This window comes from Nasonia vitripennis, chromosome 4 (genome assembly GCF_009193385.2).
Source record: "Nasonia vitripennis strain AsymCx chromosome 4, Nvit_psr_1.1, whole genome shotgun sequence".
NCBI lineage: Eukaryota > Metazoa > Arthropoda > Insecta > Hymenoptera > Pteromalidae > Nasonia > Nasonia vitripennis.
Genome location: NC_045760.1, coordinates 18,213,935 through 18,231,284, shown reverse-complemented (window position 1 = coordinate 18,231,284; position 17,350 = coordinate 18,213,935). Strand labels below are relative to the sequence as shown.

Sequence of the window (17,350 nt, the reverse complement as noted above, 5' to 3'; positions counted from 1 at the left end):
GTTATTTCCATCCTTTTCAAGAGTTCGCTGATAACAAAAATGCCGTTCAAAGCGATATTACACAGAGAACAAGAAAAATTACACAAGAAAAATCGTCGAAAGACCTCTTATACATTTTATAATCTTTATTACATTTATTAATTTTCTCGCCTCGTGCATCGAATACACTTTTTACTTTTCTTTCAATCATATCGAACTCTGTCTTTCTCGTTCATATATATATATATATATATATATATATATATATATATATATATATATATTTATTATATATATTCTCGTATAGATTAAATGCAAGCTCTGCGACACAACACATGCAAGTCTCTCTGCACACACACACACACACACACATATATATATATATATATATATATATATATATATATATATATATATATATATATATATATATATATATATATATATATATATATATATATATATATAGTTTAAATTTTTGTTTCGTTTACATATAAATAAAGACGTAAAAGTTCGATACATCCCATATTATACTTATATACGTATATATCGTTTTACGTACGTAAGAACGTCGCAAACCGCTTGACAACAAATGTACTCCTCTTTTATCTATCGCCTCGTTCTATACATGTATATATCTCATAACTAACAAGAAAAGAAAAACAATTTTTTTTCAGAAATAATGAAAATTTATATCCGCGTCCCCTCTTCTTTCTGCGATGCGCATCGAGCGAATTCGGGAGCGCCAAAACTAACAGCACAGTACGGTCCGACCGTATTATACATTAACATTCACACGTTTTGGATACATATATGTATGTATATATTTATAAATCACTGAGATCCTGCGCTCGTCGAAGGAAATATTCGTTGTTTCATCAACCGATTTTTGTCTCCGATACGGTGCGCGTGAGCACCGAGAGCCGCGAGCATGTCGTCGCGGAATCATGAGCGTCGTATCGGCAGTCTAGAGACGGACACGTCCTTGTTCGGATGGCACCTCTCCGTGCCGGGACGAGCGCCTTTACACGGATTTTCATCTCTATCTGATGGGCTCGCAAACGCTTCAAACACAACAACAACAACAGCAGCAGCAGCAGCAGCAGCAGCAGCAGCAGCAGCAACAACGTCGTCAACGACAGCTTCGTTCGCTCACTCGTGATCTTGGCGAGGCTGGTGGTGGCTGTCGGCTTTGTTGGGCTTCGACGGGTCCATCGTCGAGCGCGTGTAGTGTCCGTTCGACTGGTTGTTGCCCGAGCGCGGCACCAGCAGGATGCTGCCGTCCGTCGCCGACTGCTGCAGGCTGTACTCCAACGAGTTGTAGGGCCGACCCTCGGGATCGCGGAGCGACTGAAAATTTTCGAGGAGCCATCGGTTAGAGCGAGTCGAGGTGATTTTAGCCATAAGCTCATAAGCTCATAAGCTCATAAGCGCATAAGCTCATAAGCGCGAGGGGCAATACTCACGTGGAAGATGTGGCGGTAGAGCTGGCCGAACTTCTCCTTGACGCGGGCCACCTCCTGGAGCATGTAGTTGCGGTCGCTGAGCAGGCGCATCTTGCGGTTGCGCATCTCCTTGACCTCGTCGCTGAGGCTGTTAATCTGGTCGAGCTTGCGCTTGCGGCAGTTCTGAGCAGCGACCTTGTTCTTGCCGCGACGCCTGATGTCGCGGATCAGCGAGAGCTGGGGCTCGCTCAGGTCGTACTTGCTCAGCCGCTCGTTGAACTCGTCCATGGGCAGGTTGATGATGTCGTTCACGGCAATGGGCACATTCAGAGCGCGCGCGCGTTTCTCGTCGCGCGTCAAGTGCTCCTCGCCGTCGCTCTTACGGCCTGTTTTCGAATTCAAAGCAGAGAACGGTTATTCGGCGTCGCGCGCTCGATAATAGACAAATAGATTGCACGTCACTATGCAGCGGGCGATTCTCACCTTTCTTATCCCGCGAGACGGGACGCTGAAGGGCTCCCGAGCTCTCCGGCGGTAGGTGGTAGGTGTGGTTGTGCTGCACGTGTTCCAGGCTCGAGCGAGCTGAAAAGAGCGGCGAGAGTCATTATCGCATCAGCAGCGATGCGCGCAACTGCGTCGGCCAGTAAAGCGCCAGAGCGCGCAACTAATGAACTAACTCACCGGTCTGGTGTCGAGTAAAGTCGAGGCTGCAGCTGTACTTGATCTCGGGCTGCGGTCCGGCGGCGCCCTCGATGGGCCCGGCGTACGCCTGACCCGGTGGTCCGGCGGCCACGCTCTGGGCGGCCTCGTAGTCGTACTTGCCGGGCGTCGTCGCGGCCTGGTGGGTCTGGCCGGCGAGGGGCGAGCCGGCGCCCCCGGCCGCGCCGCTCATCGGGCCCTGCTCCTGGAAGCAGCGCTTGCCGAACATGTGGTGCTTCTTCTGGGCGACGGGGGCCAGGCCGCCCCGGGCCTCCTGGCAGCTGCTGCGCTGGCCTCCTCGGCCGCTCGGCAGCGTGTAGCCGCAGGCGTCGTAGGGCATCCGGTACTTCCTGCGAAAGCAGTCGACGTCTCGTCAGCGATGCTTCTCCTCGTCGAGGGACAAGTGCGCCGCACTAGCTACTCACCCGTTGTAGTCCATGGAGTAGTGGGAGTCGGCCTGCGTGTGGCTCGAGTTGGAGCCGGTCTCCATCCACTCGCCGTCGCTGATCGAGGGCACGCGCTCGCTGCCCATGCTGCTGACGGCGCTGTCGCTCGAGGCGTCCATGCGCTCGTCCGTCACGGCGCCGGGCACCACGCCGCCGCCCGCTCCGGAGCTCGCGTTCGCCGCCTGCACGCCCGGCAGCGTCGCCTGCGCCCCGGTCGCCGTCGACGCTCCGCCGTACAGCCCTGCGAGAAGAAGGAAAAGAGATTCTTCAAGAGCTCCGTTAGACACCGCGGGGTTGTGCTTTTTTTTAATTCATGAATCGTCTCTTCTGGTCAAAGCAATAATCTCGGTGTAAATAGGGCACCGAAAAGAATCGACGGCCTTATATTGCAACACAGCTAGAAAAACAGGAGGTGGAAAAACGCCGGCGTTAACTGCGAATTATGGCGCCGCAGCGGCGGGTGTCTATGCTCTCAAGGTCTGCGCTCGATCATCGCGCGGATAAGTCACCCAGCGCAGCTTATCGACATACCTATACTCCGGCTCGATCGCCTCGATGAGAATGTTTTGATCGGCTCCAAATTCACGGCGTCGTTCTCTTATATTGCACGTGTAAAAAAATAATTCCGACGGGCCGCCAACGACAAACGGCTTTTTCCCCCTGCTATGCTGTCGTTAAATTTTTGCATTATAAAAATAACCAAGCACTGAAATTCGTGCACACGTCACCGCGACGTCGTCGAGAGTGAAAATCGATTGATCAATTTTCGGTTTGGAAACGTTCGAGTGACAAAAAAAGCTCTTTTCCGCGCGACAAACAAAATCACCGGCGATATTACTCTTATTCGCGAGCGGTTGCGATTCTCGAAATGTCGTAAGCAACGAGGAGAGCAAAAACGCCATCGTTATACGCACTGCACCTACTTTCAGAGATCTCTCAGAGCCCCGGAAGCAGCTCGATCGCGATGCGCTGATACGGCATTCCGCGAAGAAAACAACGAGAAGTGCCTCCCTGCAGACTATATTGTAGAACTCTCGCGTTGGGTTTCCGACGAGCGCGGGTCAGCTATATAGAGTGGAAAAAACTGTGGAAAAAAACTGATGTCATTGTTTATATTGTGATGACTCGACCGATTTCGGTCTTCCTCGATTTTACCTATATACACACACATTTCAATACAATCCGCTCTCGCTACTCGCATTTTATATTAACTCGCCGTGCATATTTTCGCAGAGATAAGACTCGGACTGACATAACGTGCTGCAGATAAGCGCGAATGGCGCGTTATTTGTTACACATACGCGACAATGCGCGCACAGAGAAAGAAGAAAGAAGTCGAATGTCGAGCGAGAAGAGAATTTCATTCGACGAGACAATTTTTTTCATCTAAATTACGTTACACCGCGCGCGCAGACAAAGATGCAGCTCCGCGTCATCAGCGAAAAAAAAGAAATCCAACCCATACCTACAACACGAGCTACATACTCGATTAGATAAAATAGAGAAACAAAAATAGCGCGTCGAGGGTCAGAGTTCAGTTGGGCACCGCGTGCGGAGCTCACGTGCTGGGAAAATACCGTCGATAAGGTATCCGCGATAACAGGTGCTAAAATAATCCCTTTCGAGTGTTCTGAAATCCATAACGTGTTTTCGAGAAATAACGAAATTATGCGCTTCTGTTGCCGATCGTACGATATGTGGCGTGTACGGACTGATAAGAAATTATCGATCGAAAATAGTGAACTATATGGGCGCAGGTGCGCGATACATTTTACACACACACACACACACACACACATATATATAGGTCGCATGTTGTTTGCGCGAACTTGAACTTAACACTGAAAATCGAAATAGATCGGTATGCGATCGATAGAAAACGGCTGCGTTATTATTGTCTTTCAGGAAATCAGTCTAGCTCTTTAATTGATTTCTTTTCATCGCGAACTATATATAACTAGCGACTACGGTATAACAAATATGATGAAACTATACTGCAGGGAAAACAACACTAGAAATTATCACCGCGATACGATGATCGAGAGCAATATCGCGATAGCCGTCGTACGATAAAAAAAAATTGCCCACCCGCGAGCTCACCGAAACTTGCGTTATATTTTTTTTACTTTCCGCGCGATTTAGCGATCTTTCGCCGCCGCGCGTCTGCTTCCGAGAATTCGTGCGCTGATTACGAGCTGACTTGCGGCCAAACACGCGTTTAATTCGAAGCTCTAATTCTTTACACATACTGCACACACACACACACACACACACACACATCATGGGATATGATTTATTCGCGCTTGGAAGCGCGAACAGTCTGGAATAATCGCCGCTTTGTACACCCGATTACGAAGATAACCGATCACGCACATAATGCATTATATCAGAGGAGAATTTCTCGCTCGTGTCGAAATTCAAAATCGCTGTGCGACCGTTCGAAAATGTCTCCGACTCGCGTGACTCAGCAGCGACATGACTTTCGCTTCTCGCGCACTGGGCGATCGAGAGTAAGCGATATAAGCGCAACAAGCGCGCACATACGCGAGTCTTATCCGCGCGCGAGCGTTAAGGTCGCGCGAGTTCGTGCTTTATCGGCACATGCGTGTACTCCATACGCGATGGCGTAGGCGCTGCGCTGTTTCCGCGCGGATGTGCGGCTCGATGAATATTTTCGTTCTCTGAAACGTTATATACATATAAGTAAGCTCGATTCCGACCTCGTGCGCGAGCGAATTTTTATTCGCACATAATAAGACCGCGACAATTATGCAGTCTCTCTTTCTCTCTCGATTATTCCGTTTTCGAGCGATGTTTGTCGAGCGAGTGCGATAAGAGTCGTCTAAAAATAGCTCGAATTAGCGAGATTTCGATTCCCCTGTTATCCACGCCTATATAATATGCACGCATAAGTATTCGTTTCGCGCATCATTAAAGCGAGCGAGATGTATGAAGTTGATCGATTGTCCGATAGCTCTCGCAACAGCGATTATCGTCGATTATTAACTCTGACCAACGAGTTTCACGTGACTTCGCGCGGCCTATCCACACATTATACGGACATAATAAGCCTTATCACCGCGCACAAGGCGAATAATAAACGCGAGAAGAAATAAGTGTACGAGAGAAAAAAAGAATAAATCTCGTCGACGAAAATTTTCAGGCGCACGTGTATAGGCGGCGTAAACAGGCTTGATTTTCCTGCGAGCCGCGCGACAAATGTCGCGTTATCGCGCACACGAGTGGAAACACAATAGCGAATGGAAATTTCGAGTGACTCGGCGTTTTTCATTGTTTATCCGTTGCCGCGTCGCTCGACTTTTATTCTCGGGACTCTATACTAGTGCCGCAGAGACCCGAGAGAGCCGGTCTATATTTAGGACTGGGTTATACGTACGTGGAAAGAAGACGATTACTTCCGTCGCTGCCATATCTTTTTCTCTCTCTCTCTCTCTCTCTCTCTCTCTCTCTCTCTCTCTCTCTCTCTCGATAGAAAAGTGTTGTCCCTCTCGTAAACGCAAAGACTAAGCTCGAAGGACTCGATTCTCGGGCATGATTTTCCTCCTCTTACGACTTGTATTTTATCCTCACGAATATCCGCGAAAATCCACTAACTCTCACACCGGCCGTCCGATGAATCATGCCTGCAGCGACGTGGCCTGGTGAATCCTCAACATCTTTTCCGAGCACCAACTTTTTTTTCTCTCACACACACGCGCGCACACGAGTACACATATACACTCGATGCGACGCGATTCGAGGCGCGCGGCCAAAACCCAAGTGCGAGTTCTTTCGCACCTGTACTCGGTATTAGTATGAGGTACGAGCGGCCAAATAGGTGTATATATAGCGATAACGAAATCTCACGGTGCCGCCGCGAGGGGCGATCGGCACGCCACCGTTCTTTTTTTCAATTTTTTGTAGACGAATTCTGCTTGTTATTCTGGGGATGCAGCGCGAGCTTCACTCCCGCGTGATATTCGAGTTTGTAGAAAAATATACACACTATGCACAGAGTCAATCGGAACTGTCTTCTCAGTCTTCGTGAAAATAGCGTCGTACGAGATAGAGCAATCGCACCGTCGACGACTGCAACGCGATCCTTGACCCTCACATTTTTTACCGGCCCTGTGTGAGAAGCTCGCAAAGGTCACCTGGCCCGATGCTCCATATGCGACGCGGCTTTTTTTCTTATTCTCCGCGCGGGCGAGCGCGCTTTGACTTTGCCGATGCGACGGGTTTCGCGGCTGCGGTTCGACTGAGCGGCGGAGGCGAGAGCGCGCGCTACTGTCAATCGACGCCGGCGTTGTCTGCACGACGAGATGCGGAGGAGGGAGAGCTTGCGGCCGATTAAAATAGATGGGAAAGAGAGAGAGAGAGAGAGAGAGAGAGAGAGAGAGAGAGAGAGAGAGAGAGAGAGAGAGAGAGAGAGAGAGATGTTTGTGCTTTCTCGGGTTTTTCTCATACTTTTGAATTTCCCGCCGTTATTTTAAACTCGATCCGTGCACGATTCGAGATGCGATGATCTTGGATAAGAATTGCTAAGTATGCTCGGACGCTCTTTTCCTGGCAATTTTTTCTTCTTTATCTCGCGACGAGAACTATTTTAAGTCCCTGTTTGAGCGGTGACATAATTCGGCCCGCGATTTACGATTCGCCGGATTTTCCCACTGCCGAGCAAACACGTGCGATAAAATTTCGGCCCGCTCTGATCTCCGACGGCAGAGAATTTTTCTCGAAGGAGGAAGGAGTGAAGTCAGCCAATTAAACGTGAATCACTGTATAGAGGACGACAAGTGAACATCCGATGCAAATCGTCCGGGACTGAGTCACGTGCGCGGCGCAGCTCACATTGTTTTCCGTTCGAGTTGTTGCGCACACGTTTTCTCTGTCGCCGGTACATAAGTAAATGACTTGTTTACTGCACAGCTATATAGGTATATACAGTCGAATCGAAGAGAATTGCAAATACGGCCGATTAATTTCGCGGCTTTAAAATTAGCTCATCTCGCGCGAGCGCCGCACTTCCGAGTAATACTTATGCCGCGCGCGTCTTGATTCATCATAACGTAGTTTAGTCATCGACTTGTGTATCGGGTTGATTTTGTCGAGCGGATGGCGATAAAAATAATCGGAAAATTCGCGCGCTGTATACGTCAGTTGCGCAACAAGCTATTTTGACGAGTAAACCAGTAAACGAGTACCAGTTCTTGTACAGTGTACGGATGAATAATAGTAAAGAGAATATAATCTACGCATCGAGCTGTGTCCTTCAATTTCGATCGAACGTGACGCGGCTCCGGTGAGTCAGCACTTTAATGCGGCATCGACTCGAAGCAACATAATCGAATCGCGCGCGCGATCGAGGACCTAAAAAATATCCGCCGTCGTCCCACACCTACAAGTATATACTCTTCGCGGTATACTTGTATATACATATGATTGTAGAAAAAAAATTCGCTCACCAGCAATTTCGAACCTCCTGTGCTGCGCCACCGAGATGTCTATTCCCATGATTATTACTGTTACGAGTATAAATAATAGACGATGTAAAAAATGCCCGCTGTCCCGTCGTCAGATGTGTTTATCGTCGCGTTGGACCGGCGGCGACGACAGTCGTTCTGCCGAATCATCCGACTCTGCGCGCCGAGACACGCGGTTTGTACCGTAATGTTTATTCACGACTGACACATACGCGCGCGCGCGCGTGTGTGTGTGTGTGTGTGAGAGAATCTGAGTTGTAGGTAGAGGGGACGGTCTCGTGGGGAGAGAGAGAGAGAGAGAGAGAGAGAGAGAGAGAGAGAGAGAGAGAGCAAAAGAGAGGTGTCGCTGTATAATGTGCTAGTTTTTTTTTTAATTTATTCGACGGGTTGTTTATGAGCCGAGTGATGAATTGGAGTGTGTGGCCGGAGAACGCTTCGCCGACAAGCTTCTCTGTGGTCAGTTATCGGTGGGGCCACTGTAACTTCGGCGAGGAATAAATTTTTATTTTAAAAACAAAGACGCGTTTGAATAACAATTAACCGACCAATCACAGCATTGCTTTTCGCTGCGACGGAACAAGACGCCAACAAAAGTCGGCGTCAAAGGTCGCGCCGCAACTGCATCGTATACTTATTACTGCGCGACGAGTCTCGACAAACCTCTCGTCTATCTCTTTGTTATCACTCGAGACGCCGGAAACGTGACACTCGCGCGAATTCTTTCGCACTAGAATTCGCAGCTCTGCCGTCGCTTATGATGCTCATTGTTACACACGCGACTATCCTAGCCCGCGACGAGCTTTATTTTCTTTCTCTAAATAGCCGTCCTCGCGACCTATTTGGTTATTGTTTACCTCTCGATACTATAGTGTACTACGCGATTCTTCGAAGAGAAGCTCTGTGCTTATGCAACTTTGAAAGAGTGCGCGCATGAGGTATAGTTTGGAGAAAAGAGAGAGAGAGAGAGAGAGAGAGAGAGAGAGAGAGAGAGAGAGAGAGAGAGAGAGAGAGAGAGAGAGAGATATGCCTTGGCATGCACGGTGGCTGCAGTTCTTTTGTTACGGGAGCGAGATAAGAGGGAAGGAGAGACCAACGGATTCGCGGGAATTTTTCCGACGACGTCGCGTTTTTTGTTTTATTTATTTTTCTGCGCCGATACGACGCTCGCAGAGACGAAAATATGATGAACGTACCGGGTAAGTAACGTGACGATAGAAGCAGATCAACTCAAAGATTTAACTCCTATAATGTATATAATATTCATGCCCTCGCATATTATAGCGTCAAACGACTGACCAGAAAAACCCTCAGCTCTCAAAGACGCTCTCTTGAATGTTTGGAAACCCGAGTGATCTCGTAAACACAGAGCCGCGTGCGAGAAATGCGGGCCGCGGGCGAATCGGTCGCCGCGTGGTAAACACGCTGTGAGTGCGAAAGAGACAGAATATGGGTGTTTGGAGACGGGAGAGGGGCCGCGGAGAAAAAATGCTACAGTCCTTGTGTATCGTTCCGAGAAACTCCTCGTATATACGAGGTGATAATGCTTTTCTCGGCGCCACATTTAGAAAACGACGTTTATTGGGTCTGGCTTTTGTTACTAATGAGAAATTTTAGGAGCCTGCGTGCGGCTGTATTTCTTGCCGTGCGATATGCAATTGAGCCCGCGACGATGACATACTTGTAGCAGATCGATCGATTCCGCGTACTTATGCTCTCCATTTATTCTCTCTTTGTTATATGCCCGCATTCAAGGGGCCAGAGAGTATCCGGGAGATCACGTAATTATATATGACGACAATCAATTTTCCGGTAGTCCGGGCGCGCGTTTCGCATCGTCGCGTGCAATGATGAATTCTAATCGAGCCTCTACAACGGCGCATACTTAGCAGCCCAATAATGATGTATCGCACATGGTAACTACTACCGTTTTCTAACGTTGATAAAATTTATTCTATTAAAATAGAAAGTACCATTCACGTCGTTCGAAGATTTCTAAATCTCTTCTAAATTTTAGAAGAGAAGAAACTATAAAAAAGCAATTGCAGGCTAAAAGCGCAATTCAAATCTTAAGAAACTCGCGCCTCGCGCCTGCGCACTACTCGACCCACGTGACTCCGCGACGGTTGGCGCGCTTGCTACAATGCCGGCTTCACTCCCCGCCAGGCGCCAGTGAGGGCAGTGAGTATAGCGCACCGCGCTCAGTCGTCATTTCTTGTCCGGCCGCGCTGGACTGAAAATCTCGGCTCTTTTGAATCGCAAGGAATCACCCGTACGTCTTCGCCGTCAACCTACCGCAGCTGCTCCGTCAATCGTCCTCAGGAACACAGGCATCGTCGGCGACCTTTTGGACTTTAGCACTTCGAAGAAGGTTAGTGAGAGAAGGTTAACGAAGCGAGCGAGAAAATTCTTTACGCGAGTTCTTCGTTTAGCCCATTGTAGTCGCGCGAGCCGATTTCGCGGAATCGACGGGCACGTTCGGTGCGTTTGTTTTTCCTCCCCCTTTCTGTGCACGATTTTTTAACTTCTAGATTCCTTCGTTTGCGGGATTTTGCTTTTCTTTTGTCGTCAACAGTAAGTAGCTCGTCGGTATCATTATTCTCGACTTGTTGTTACAATACCGAAAACGCATTTCTCGAAAAGTTCGGCCGCGACGCTCGTCCTCGTAGAAAAAAGGGATTTTTGTCGTTTCGAAAAAATTAATAAGAAAATCTCGTGAAATCGAAGCTTCTTTGTTCGCACGTGGCTGCCGCCGGCGTTTTCTCTTTGTCTTGACGCTGACCGGAAATCGGTAGGGTTGAAGATCGCGAGCGGTCCTTTGTTCTTGGCTCGCGTTTTTAGCTTTGTTCTTGTGCGTCGAGCTTTATGTAATGTTTTTACTTTAATTGATTTTTAATTTGATGACTGATTTTTTTTAATTTAATTTATAGTTCTACTTTTTTAAAAAAGGGTTTCAAACGACAACAAACGTTTTTTGTTACAGACTAATTTGCAAAATGGGCGATGAAGATTGGGATGATGGTCCATCAGCACCCACCAGTGCACCAGTAGTAAGTTTTCCCTCACTATGTATGAGATTATTTATGGACTAAAAAGTTTATATAAGTATAATATTAAGACTATCAAAATTTTGAACGATTCCCTACTTTAAATAGAATGAACATTTTGGTACTGGCTTTGGTTTTGGTCGTGGCTTCAAGCCTCCAAGCCAACATAAATTTGATGACCATAGTCGCACTAGCAGTGGCGTTGGTACTCTAAACGACAGCTGGGACGACATTAGGAAACCTGGTAGTCAAGGGAGGTTTGGAAGTGACAACAGTTTTGGAAAGAGTCGTGGCTTTGGGGATAATAACTTCAATCAAAAGTTTGGAAGTTCCAGAGGCTCTGGCAATGATGGCGGTGATTTTGGAGATTCCAGAATCTATGGAGATGATGATCAGGTTAAAGATGTAGAGTTAAGGACAGGGTGTACACTAACTGTGTCGTTTTGAGAGAAACTAAGTTGTCCAGCACTGTTGTACATATTTATGTTTTGTTTTTGTTTTCTTCCATCTTCTTGAGAGTCAATTTGTTTTATTATTGTTGGCCTTTGCTTTTGTTTATCTAATTTTTGTTTCATTAAGAGAATATTAGATACATAAATTCATTAATGTTTTTCGACTTCCTAGTTGCAACGCATTCTAGTTGAATGAAAAGAATGTATTACCATGCGTTTAATATTCTCTTACAATCTTTTTGCTTGTACGTTTTTCACCCCTTCATGTATTCGAGCTATCAAATCATCCAAGGACAAGCTTTCCATATTAGTTAGTTAATACGCCTGTGTCACATTTTTGGGTACCAGTGTAGTAATAACACATTGATTTAATACAATCATTTTCCACATATGATCACAAAAACAATCATTGCAATCTGTTAAAAAGAGCAGCAACCCCTAAACCTCCAAAGTTCACTTTTAAAACATACATTTTTTTCAGAATGACAAAGGCTTTGGATCTCGAGGCTTCGGCGACGACGACGACAATGGAAATAGTAGCGGTTTCAGCGGAGGAGGTGATAGGCGTGGAGGTCGAGGAGGTGGTCGCGGCCGTGGTCGCGGCAGCGGTGGCTACAACCGAGACCGTGATAACGATGACGGAGGCTATGGGGGTTCAAGAGGATTCGGTAGCCGAAACGACAACGATGACGGATGTTTCAGCGGTCGAAGAGACGGCGGTGGCCGTGGACGCGGTCGTGGCGGTGGCGGCGGCGGTGGCTACAACAACAGAGACCGAGACAACAATGACGACGGAGGCTACGGAGGCTCGAGAGGATTCGATAGCCGAAACGACGACGATGGAGGATTCAGCAGCGGTGGTGGTGGAGGCTCGAGAGGGTTCGGTAGCCAAAATGACGACGATAGAGGATTCGGCAGCGGCGGTGGTGGAGGAGGCTCGAGAGGCTTCGGCGATGACGACGGTCGAGGCTTTGGCAATAATAATGATGGAGGCGATGGAGACGGCTTCGGTGGGGGAGAAAGGCGTGGACGAGGTGGTAGAGGAGGAGGCCGAGGTCGCGGACGAGGCGGTGGCGGTGGCTTCAACAGAGACCGTGACAATGATAATGGAGGAGGCTTCAGAGACGACAATGGAGGTTTCGACAACAATGATGATAACGGTGGCTTTGGTACCTTGTTCTATTTATCACATTGAACTGTTAAATACTACTGATCTATTCTAAGAACTGATAATCTATATAATTTGAATTATTTACAGGTGGCGGCCGTGGAAGAGGTCGCGGTGGTGGACGCGGCGGACGAGGTGGCAATCGCGATAGAGATGATGGTGGCTATGGTGATCGCAACAGAGACAGAGACGGTGACGGTGATGGTGATCAACCGGAAAAACCACGCGAAGTCTACATTCCGGCAGAACGGCCAAATGACGATGAGTCACTATTTGGAAGTGGTGTGAGGGCTGGAATCAACTTCAGGTAATTTTTTCAACTTTTGACTTTTGTATGACTTATCATAGAACAGACAGTGATTGTTTCTTTTTAAGTTTTCTTGTATAAACTCGAAACTGATAACGAATTATATAATCGCAGCAAGTACGACAGTATAGAAGTGAAGACAAGTGGCGAGGATGTCCCGCCGCCTATCAGTTCTTTCGATGAAGCTAACTTACGTGTTCTTCTTAATACCAATATTAAGAAGTCCGGCTACACTAAGCCAACTCCTGTGCAGAAGTACGGTATCCCGATTCTTTTAAGTGGTCGCGACTTGATGGCCTGCGCCCAGACGGGCTCTGGCAAGACTGCTGCATTCCTCATACCGATAATCCACACATTGCTGGCGAAAGATCGAGATCTTTCAGATATGTCCTCGGCCAATCAGGTCGAACCGAGGGCTCTTATTATTTCGCCTACAAGAGAGTTGACGATACAAATTTTCGACGAAGCAAGAAAGTTTTCGAAAGATTCAGTACTCAAATGCCACATTATTTATGGAGGTACGAGCACCAGCCATCAGATGAAGCAGATTTTCCAAGGAGTCGACATATTAGTTGCAACGCCAGGAAGGCTACTGGATTTAGTTGGAAAGGGGAAAATTACGTTCGACGCTATCGAGTTCGTCGTGCTTGACGAAGCTGACAGGATGCTCGATATGGGTTTCCTTCCAGATGTTGAGAAGGTAACATTATTACAACAATGTACTTCTAAATAATGTAAATTAACTTTGCAATTATTAATTGTTCTATTCTTTAGGTACTACGCCACGATACAATGAAACCACCCGGAGAACGTCAAACCTTAATGTTTTCGGCCACGTTTCCCCAAGAAATTCAACAACTAGCTGCAAAGTTTTTGAACAACTATGTCTTTGTAACCGTTGGAATAGTAGGCAGCGCCTGCACAGACATCGAGCAAAGTTTCTTCGAGGTGAAAAAATCGGATAAACGCACGAAACTCAAGGAACTTCTGAATGAAGAGATCGAACAGAACATGCTTAATGGTATTCTCGTTTTCGTATCCGAAAAGAAAACGGCTGATTTCATCGCTGCATTGCTATCGGAGGACAATTTTCCGACAACGAGCATTCACGGCGACAGGTTGCAGAGAGAGCGTGAGGAGGCTCTCTACGATTTTAAGGTAATTAACACATTAAAAACTTGAATAAGCTCTAACAATCAATTCTAATTATTCGAAAAATTTTGCAGACTGGTAAGATGGCCATTTTAGTGGCTACAGCTGTCGCTGCTCGAGGTTTGGATATCAAAAATGTTCGACACGTAATTAACTACGATCTGCCAAAGGAGATCGATGAATACATTCACCGGATCGGAAGGACCGGACGCGTAGGCAACAAGGGCAAAGCTACTAGCTTCTTTGACCCGAGGTATGATGAGAAACTCCAGGGTGATTTAGTCAGGGTCCTGACCCAGGCTGGTCAGGAAGTACCAGACTGGTTAGCAAGCGGTGCAGGAGAAAGCAATTATGATGGACCGTCAGACTTTGGTGGACAGGATATTAGAAACGTAAGTACTATATCATTCAAAATAAAAGTAAATAGGCACTTTCAATTGTTAAACTATTTAGACAGCAAGATAAAAGATTTTCAAATTGCAAAAACCAAAATATTAAGTGCATGCATAAGTATATATAAAAATTATTTTGGTTTTCAGTTTGACAATGCACATACTTCTGGAGGTGGAACGAAACCTGTTGAAGAAGATGATGAATGGTAAAGACACGAAGAGTTCAACGTTCGGCGAGAGTACCCCAGTCTGTTTAATTAAGATAAGAATAACTAACTACAGAGGTTGAGGAAAAAAACGCCGCCGATAGACTTTTAAGCGTAAACAGTATTTTTCTTTTTTTACTACGGAGATTGTATTTTTTACGTAGGTAGTAACTTTTTAGAATCAGATACTAATGCGCCCGATGAACAGCGTAATTAATAGCTTTTTTAATTTCATTAGCAAAGATTATAAAAATGAGATTATTGTTTTGACCAAAGAGTCAATGCCAAAGGCCATATTAGTATTTGTAATGTTAACTTTTTTGTAAAATAAAATTTCTCATAATAAGTGTACACTCGGTCTTTTTATCTTGATTACAAACATACGACAAAGATAATTAAAGTACATTTTAAAAAGGGAGTACTTACCGTCGCTTACGTTGAAGGACAAGTCCTCGTTCCAACCAAGCGGGTCATCGAGCAGAGCATTGAATATATCGGTCTGGTTCATGGTATCCGCGCTAGCGTTCTGATAGTAAATCATATCGCTGGGTTCGGGTTTGTAAGCCCCGCTAGAATCGGCGCCCATGGGCTCGCTGCTGTTGGTCAAATTCATCGACGTGGCAACCGCTGAGCCAAGGTTCGAGGGACCACCTACGACAGTGAGCAGTTTAGTTCGGATATTTTTGTGTTTGTCGTTTGTATTTTTAATTACTTCATTGCGATCGTATCACTCAATTTAAAACTAATTCAAACTTTCTTTTAGAGCTTAAAAGCAAGATTCCGAGAATCAGAAAACTCACCAGCATTGTGATAGGTTCCAGTGGAGTTAAGGTCGCCAACGGGCGGCGCGAGTGTGGCATTGTGCAAGAGTACGTTTCTTTGAGCCTCGTAGTGTCCGTGATGCGTGGCACCAGCCGGCCCGTGGCTCGTGTAGCTAGGATGATGGTGGTGATGGTGATGGTGATGATGGTGGCCCACCGGGTGAGCAAAGTGATCGGTTGAAGCGGCAGCGGCAGCGGCGCCGTTGCCGGCGCCGGACACCGAAAAGAAGGGTGCGATGTCCGGCCAGCGCTGGTCCATGCCCACTGAGCGCACGAACGGCACTCGACTCTGGAATATGAATGATTGCATCGTTAGATTGAGGTTCAGCTATTTTAATTGCATAAGACATCTGGGCATACGATGGACAGAAACGACAGTTGTCGCTATAATTAATTGTAGACCGACGAGAATTAATGTATATTAAAATTGGACGGTCTGAATATCTAGGGCTGAAAAATTCTTGTTCAGTCATACAAACAAAAATAAGCCGAGACGTCCGCTTTCTTGTCTAGACTCTAGTCTCAAGTACATCGCATAGCCCTGTTTAACCGGCATACAAAAAAGTACTCAACCGACAAGCACACGCGCGCGTGTAGATACACTGGCTCCTCTCACGACTCCGTGACACCAAAGTCAATATTTCAAAATACATGTTCCGGGCTCGAAATCGTCCCGAAAAAGAAAGGAGAGGAGCCGAGGAAAAACATCAATTCTACGAGCCGATAGGCATCGATCGTAGACTACAACCTGTGCGAGTGTCAATCAAGGGGAAGACTCGAGACCATTAATATCGCGACACCTACGCGCTGGCGGGCTCAGCGGGACGCAGCCACGAAAACGCGCTCGACCTGTCACATAGGTCGAGCCCGCTCCGCCTGTCTTCTCTTGCGCATGTATTTACGGGACGGCCGTGCGTGAGGCCCAAGGCGAAATCAGCGCTCTGCGTGCGGCTATGAGAAAGAGTCGAATAGATTGTAATAATAAATTGTGCTGAGACTCGATATTGATTTCCTCCGTGCAGCGTCTGCGAGCGTTGCCAGGAGTCGAGACGTAAACAACGACATAGAAGCAAAGTTTCAAATCAAAGATCATTTGAAACCAATTCCAAGAAAATCACTTCTAATGCCAGTCGTTCACCGAAACAGCACGTCCGCATGCGTCATTGAATTCGAATCAATTAAACGAGCGTTTCACGACCGCTAAGGCACTGCGCGAAAAAAAGAACAGCAGCGGCGTAAGCGCGGTAGTAGAGTGCTCGTCTCTCGTCGGGACCCCGCTAATGCAGGAAAAAGGAGGAAGACGCGCATGCATCAATCAGCGCGCATCGTAATCTGCCGCGCCGCGAGAATCGCTCGTCAGCGCATCTGCCGTGGTCCGGGGGGGGGGGGGACTGCTGTCGCTGGACTTTCTAAGGTGTTTGCTTTTTGCGAGGGACTTGTCGGCGAAGTTTTGAAATTGCATTTTTAGAGAAAAGCGTTTATTTGCTAATTCTGCAAATTATATGATTCCGTATCCTGATTTACATTTAAACAGTTAAAAATGTCAGACTGACAACAGTAAAATTCACGAAGTATCTTTAGAATGAAAAAAATTAATGCAAGCCAGCAAAAAGGTATAATCCAATAAACGAGTCTCAATGAGTGTCGACAAAAGTCACGCGCAGTGCAATCCTTCTCTCGAAAAAAGACACGTACAACGGGCAAATCCATTACGGAAATAATCCCGCGGGGACACGATTTTAATGAAGAATTCAGC

The 17,350-nt window shown here is 46.9% G+C and overlaps 2 protein-coding genes across 13 annotated transcripts in view; one reads left to right on the top strand and one right to left on the bottom strand.

The window, feature by feature from the left end:
* Positions 1 to 645: 645 nt before the first annotated feature.
* LOC100120332 (segmentation protein cap'n'collar) overlaps positions 646 to 17,350 on the bottom strand; it is a 96,338-nt gene continuing 79,633 nt past the window's right edge. For 10 of the 11 annotated variants that reach the window (XM_032599523.1, XM_031928871.2, XM_031928874.1 and 7 more), the window contains 7 exons: positions 15,574 to 15,883; positions 15,200 to 15,424; positions 2,549 to 2,810; positions 2,106 to 2,473; positions 1,908 to 2,006; positions 1,446 to 1,810; positions 646 to 1,329 (listed from right to left, as the gene is read on the bottom strand). In XM_032599523.1, coding sequence (XP_032455414.1) covers positions 1,132 to 1,329; positions 1,446 to 1,810; positions 1,908 to 2,006; positions 2,106 to 2,473; positions 2,549 to 2,810; positions 15,200 to 15,424; positions 15,574 to 15,883 — 1,827 coding nt within the window. In that variant the 3' untranslated portion in view covers positions 646 to 1,131. The remainder of the gene's footprint in view (positions 1,330 to 1,445; positions 1,811 to 1,907; positions 2,007 to 2,105; positions 2,474 to 2,548; positions 2,811 to 15,199; positions 15,425 to 15,573; positions 15,884 to 17,350) is intronic. The other variant, XM_031928872.1, reaches the window with a different exon arrangement.
* Positions 10,225 to 15,124, top strand: LOC100120300 (ATP-dependent RNA helicase vasa). Of its 2 annotated transcripts, XM_001603906.5 has the most exons (9): positions 10,225 to 10,420; positions 11,033 to 11,099; positions 11,205 to 11,492; positions 12,030 to 12,717; positions 12,807 to 13,023; positions 13,138 to 13,723; positions 13,798 to 14,181; positions 14,250 to 14,567; positions 14,715 to 15,124. In XM_001603906.5, exons 2-9 carry the CDS (start codon positions 11,046 to 11,048, stop codon positions 14,775 to 14,777), a joined length of 2,598 nt encoding a protein of 865 aa, XP_001603956.3. In that variant the 5' UTR covers positions 10,225 to 10,420; positions 11,033 to 11,045; the 3' UTR covers positions 14,778 to 15,124. The 2 variants fall into 2 exon arrangements, with proteins under 2 accessions (XP_001603956.3, XP_008211801.1); XM_008213579.3 differs by lacking the exon at positions 11,205 to 11,492 and having other exon boundaries at positions 10,226 to 10,420.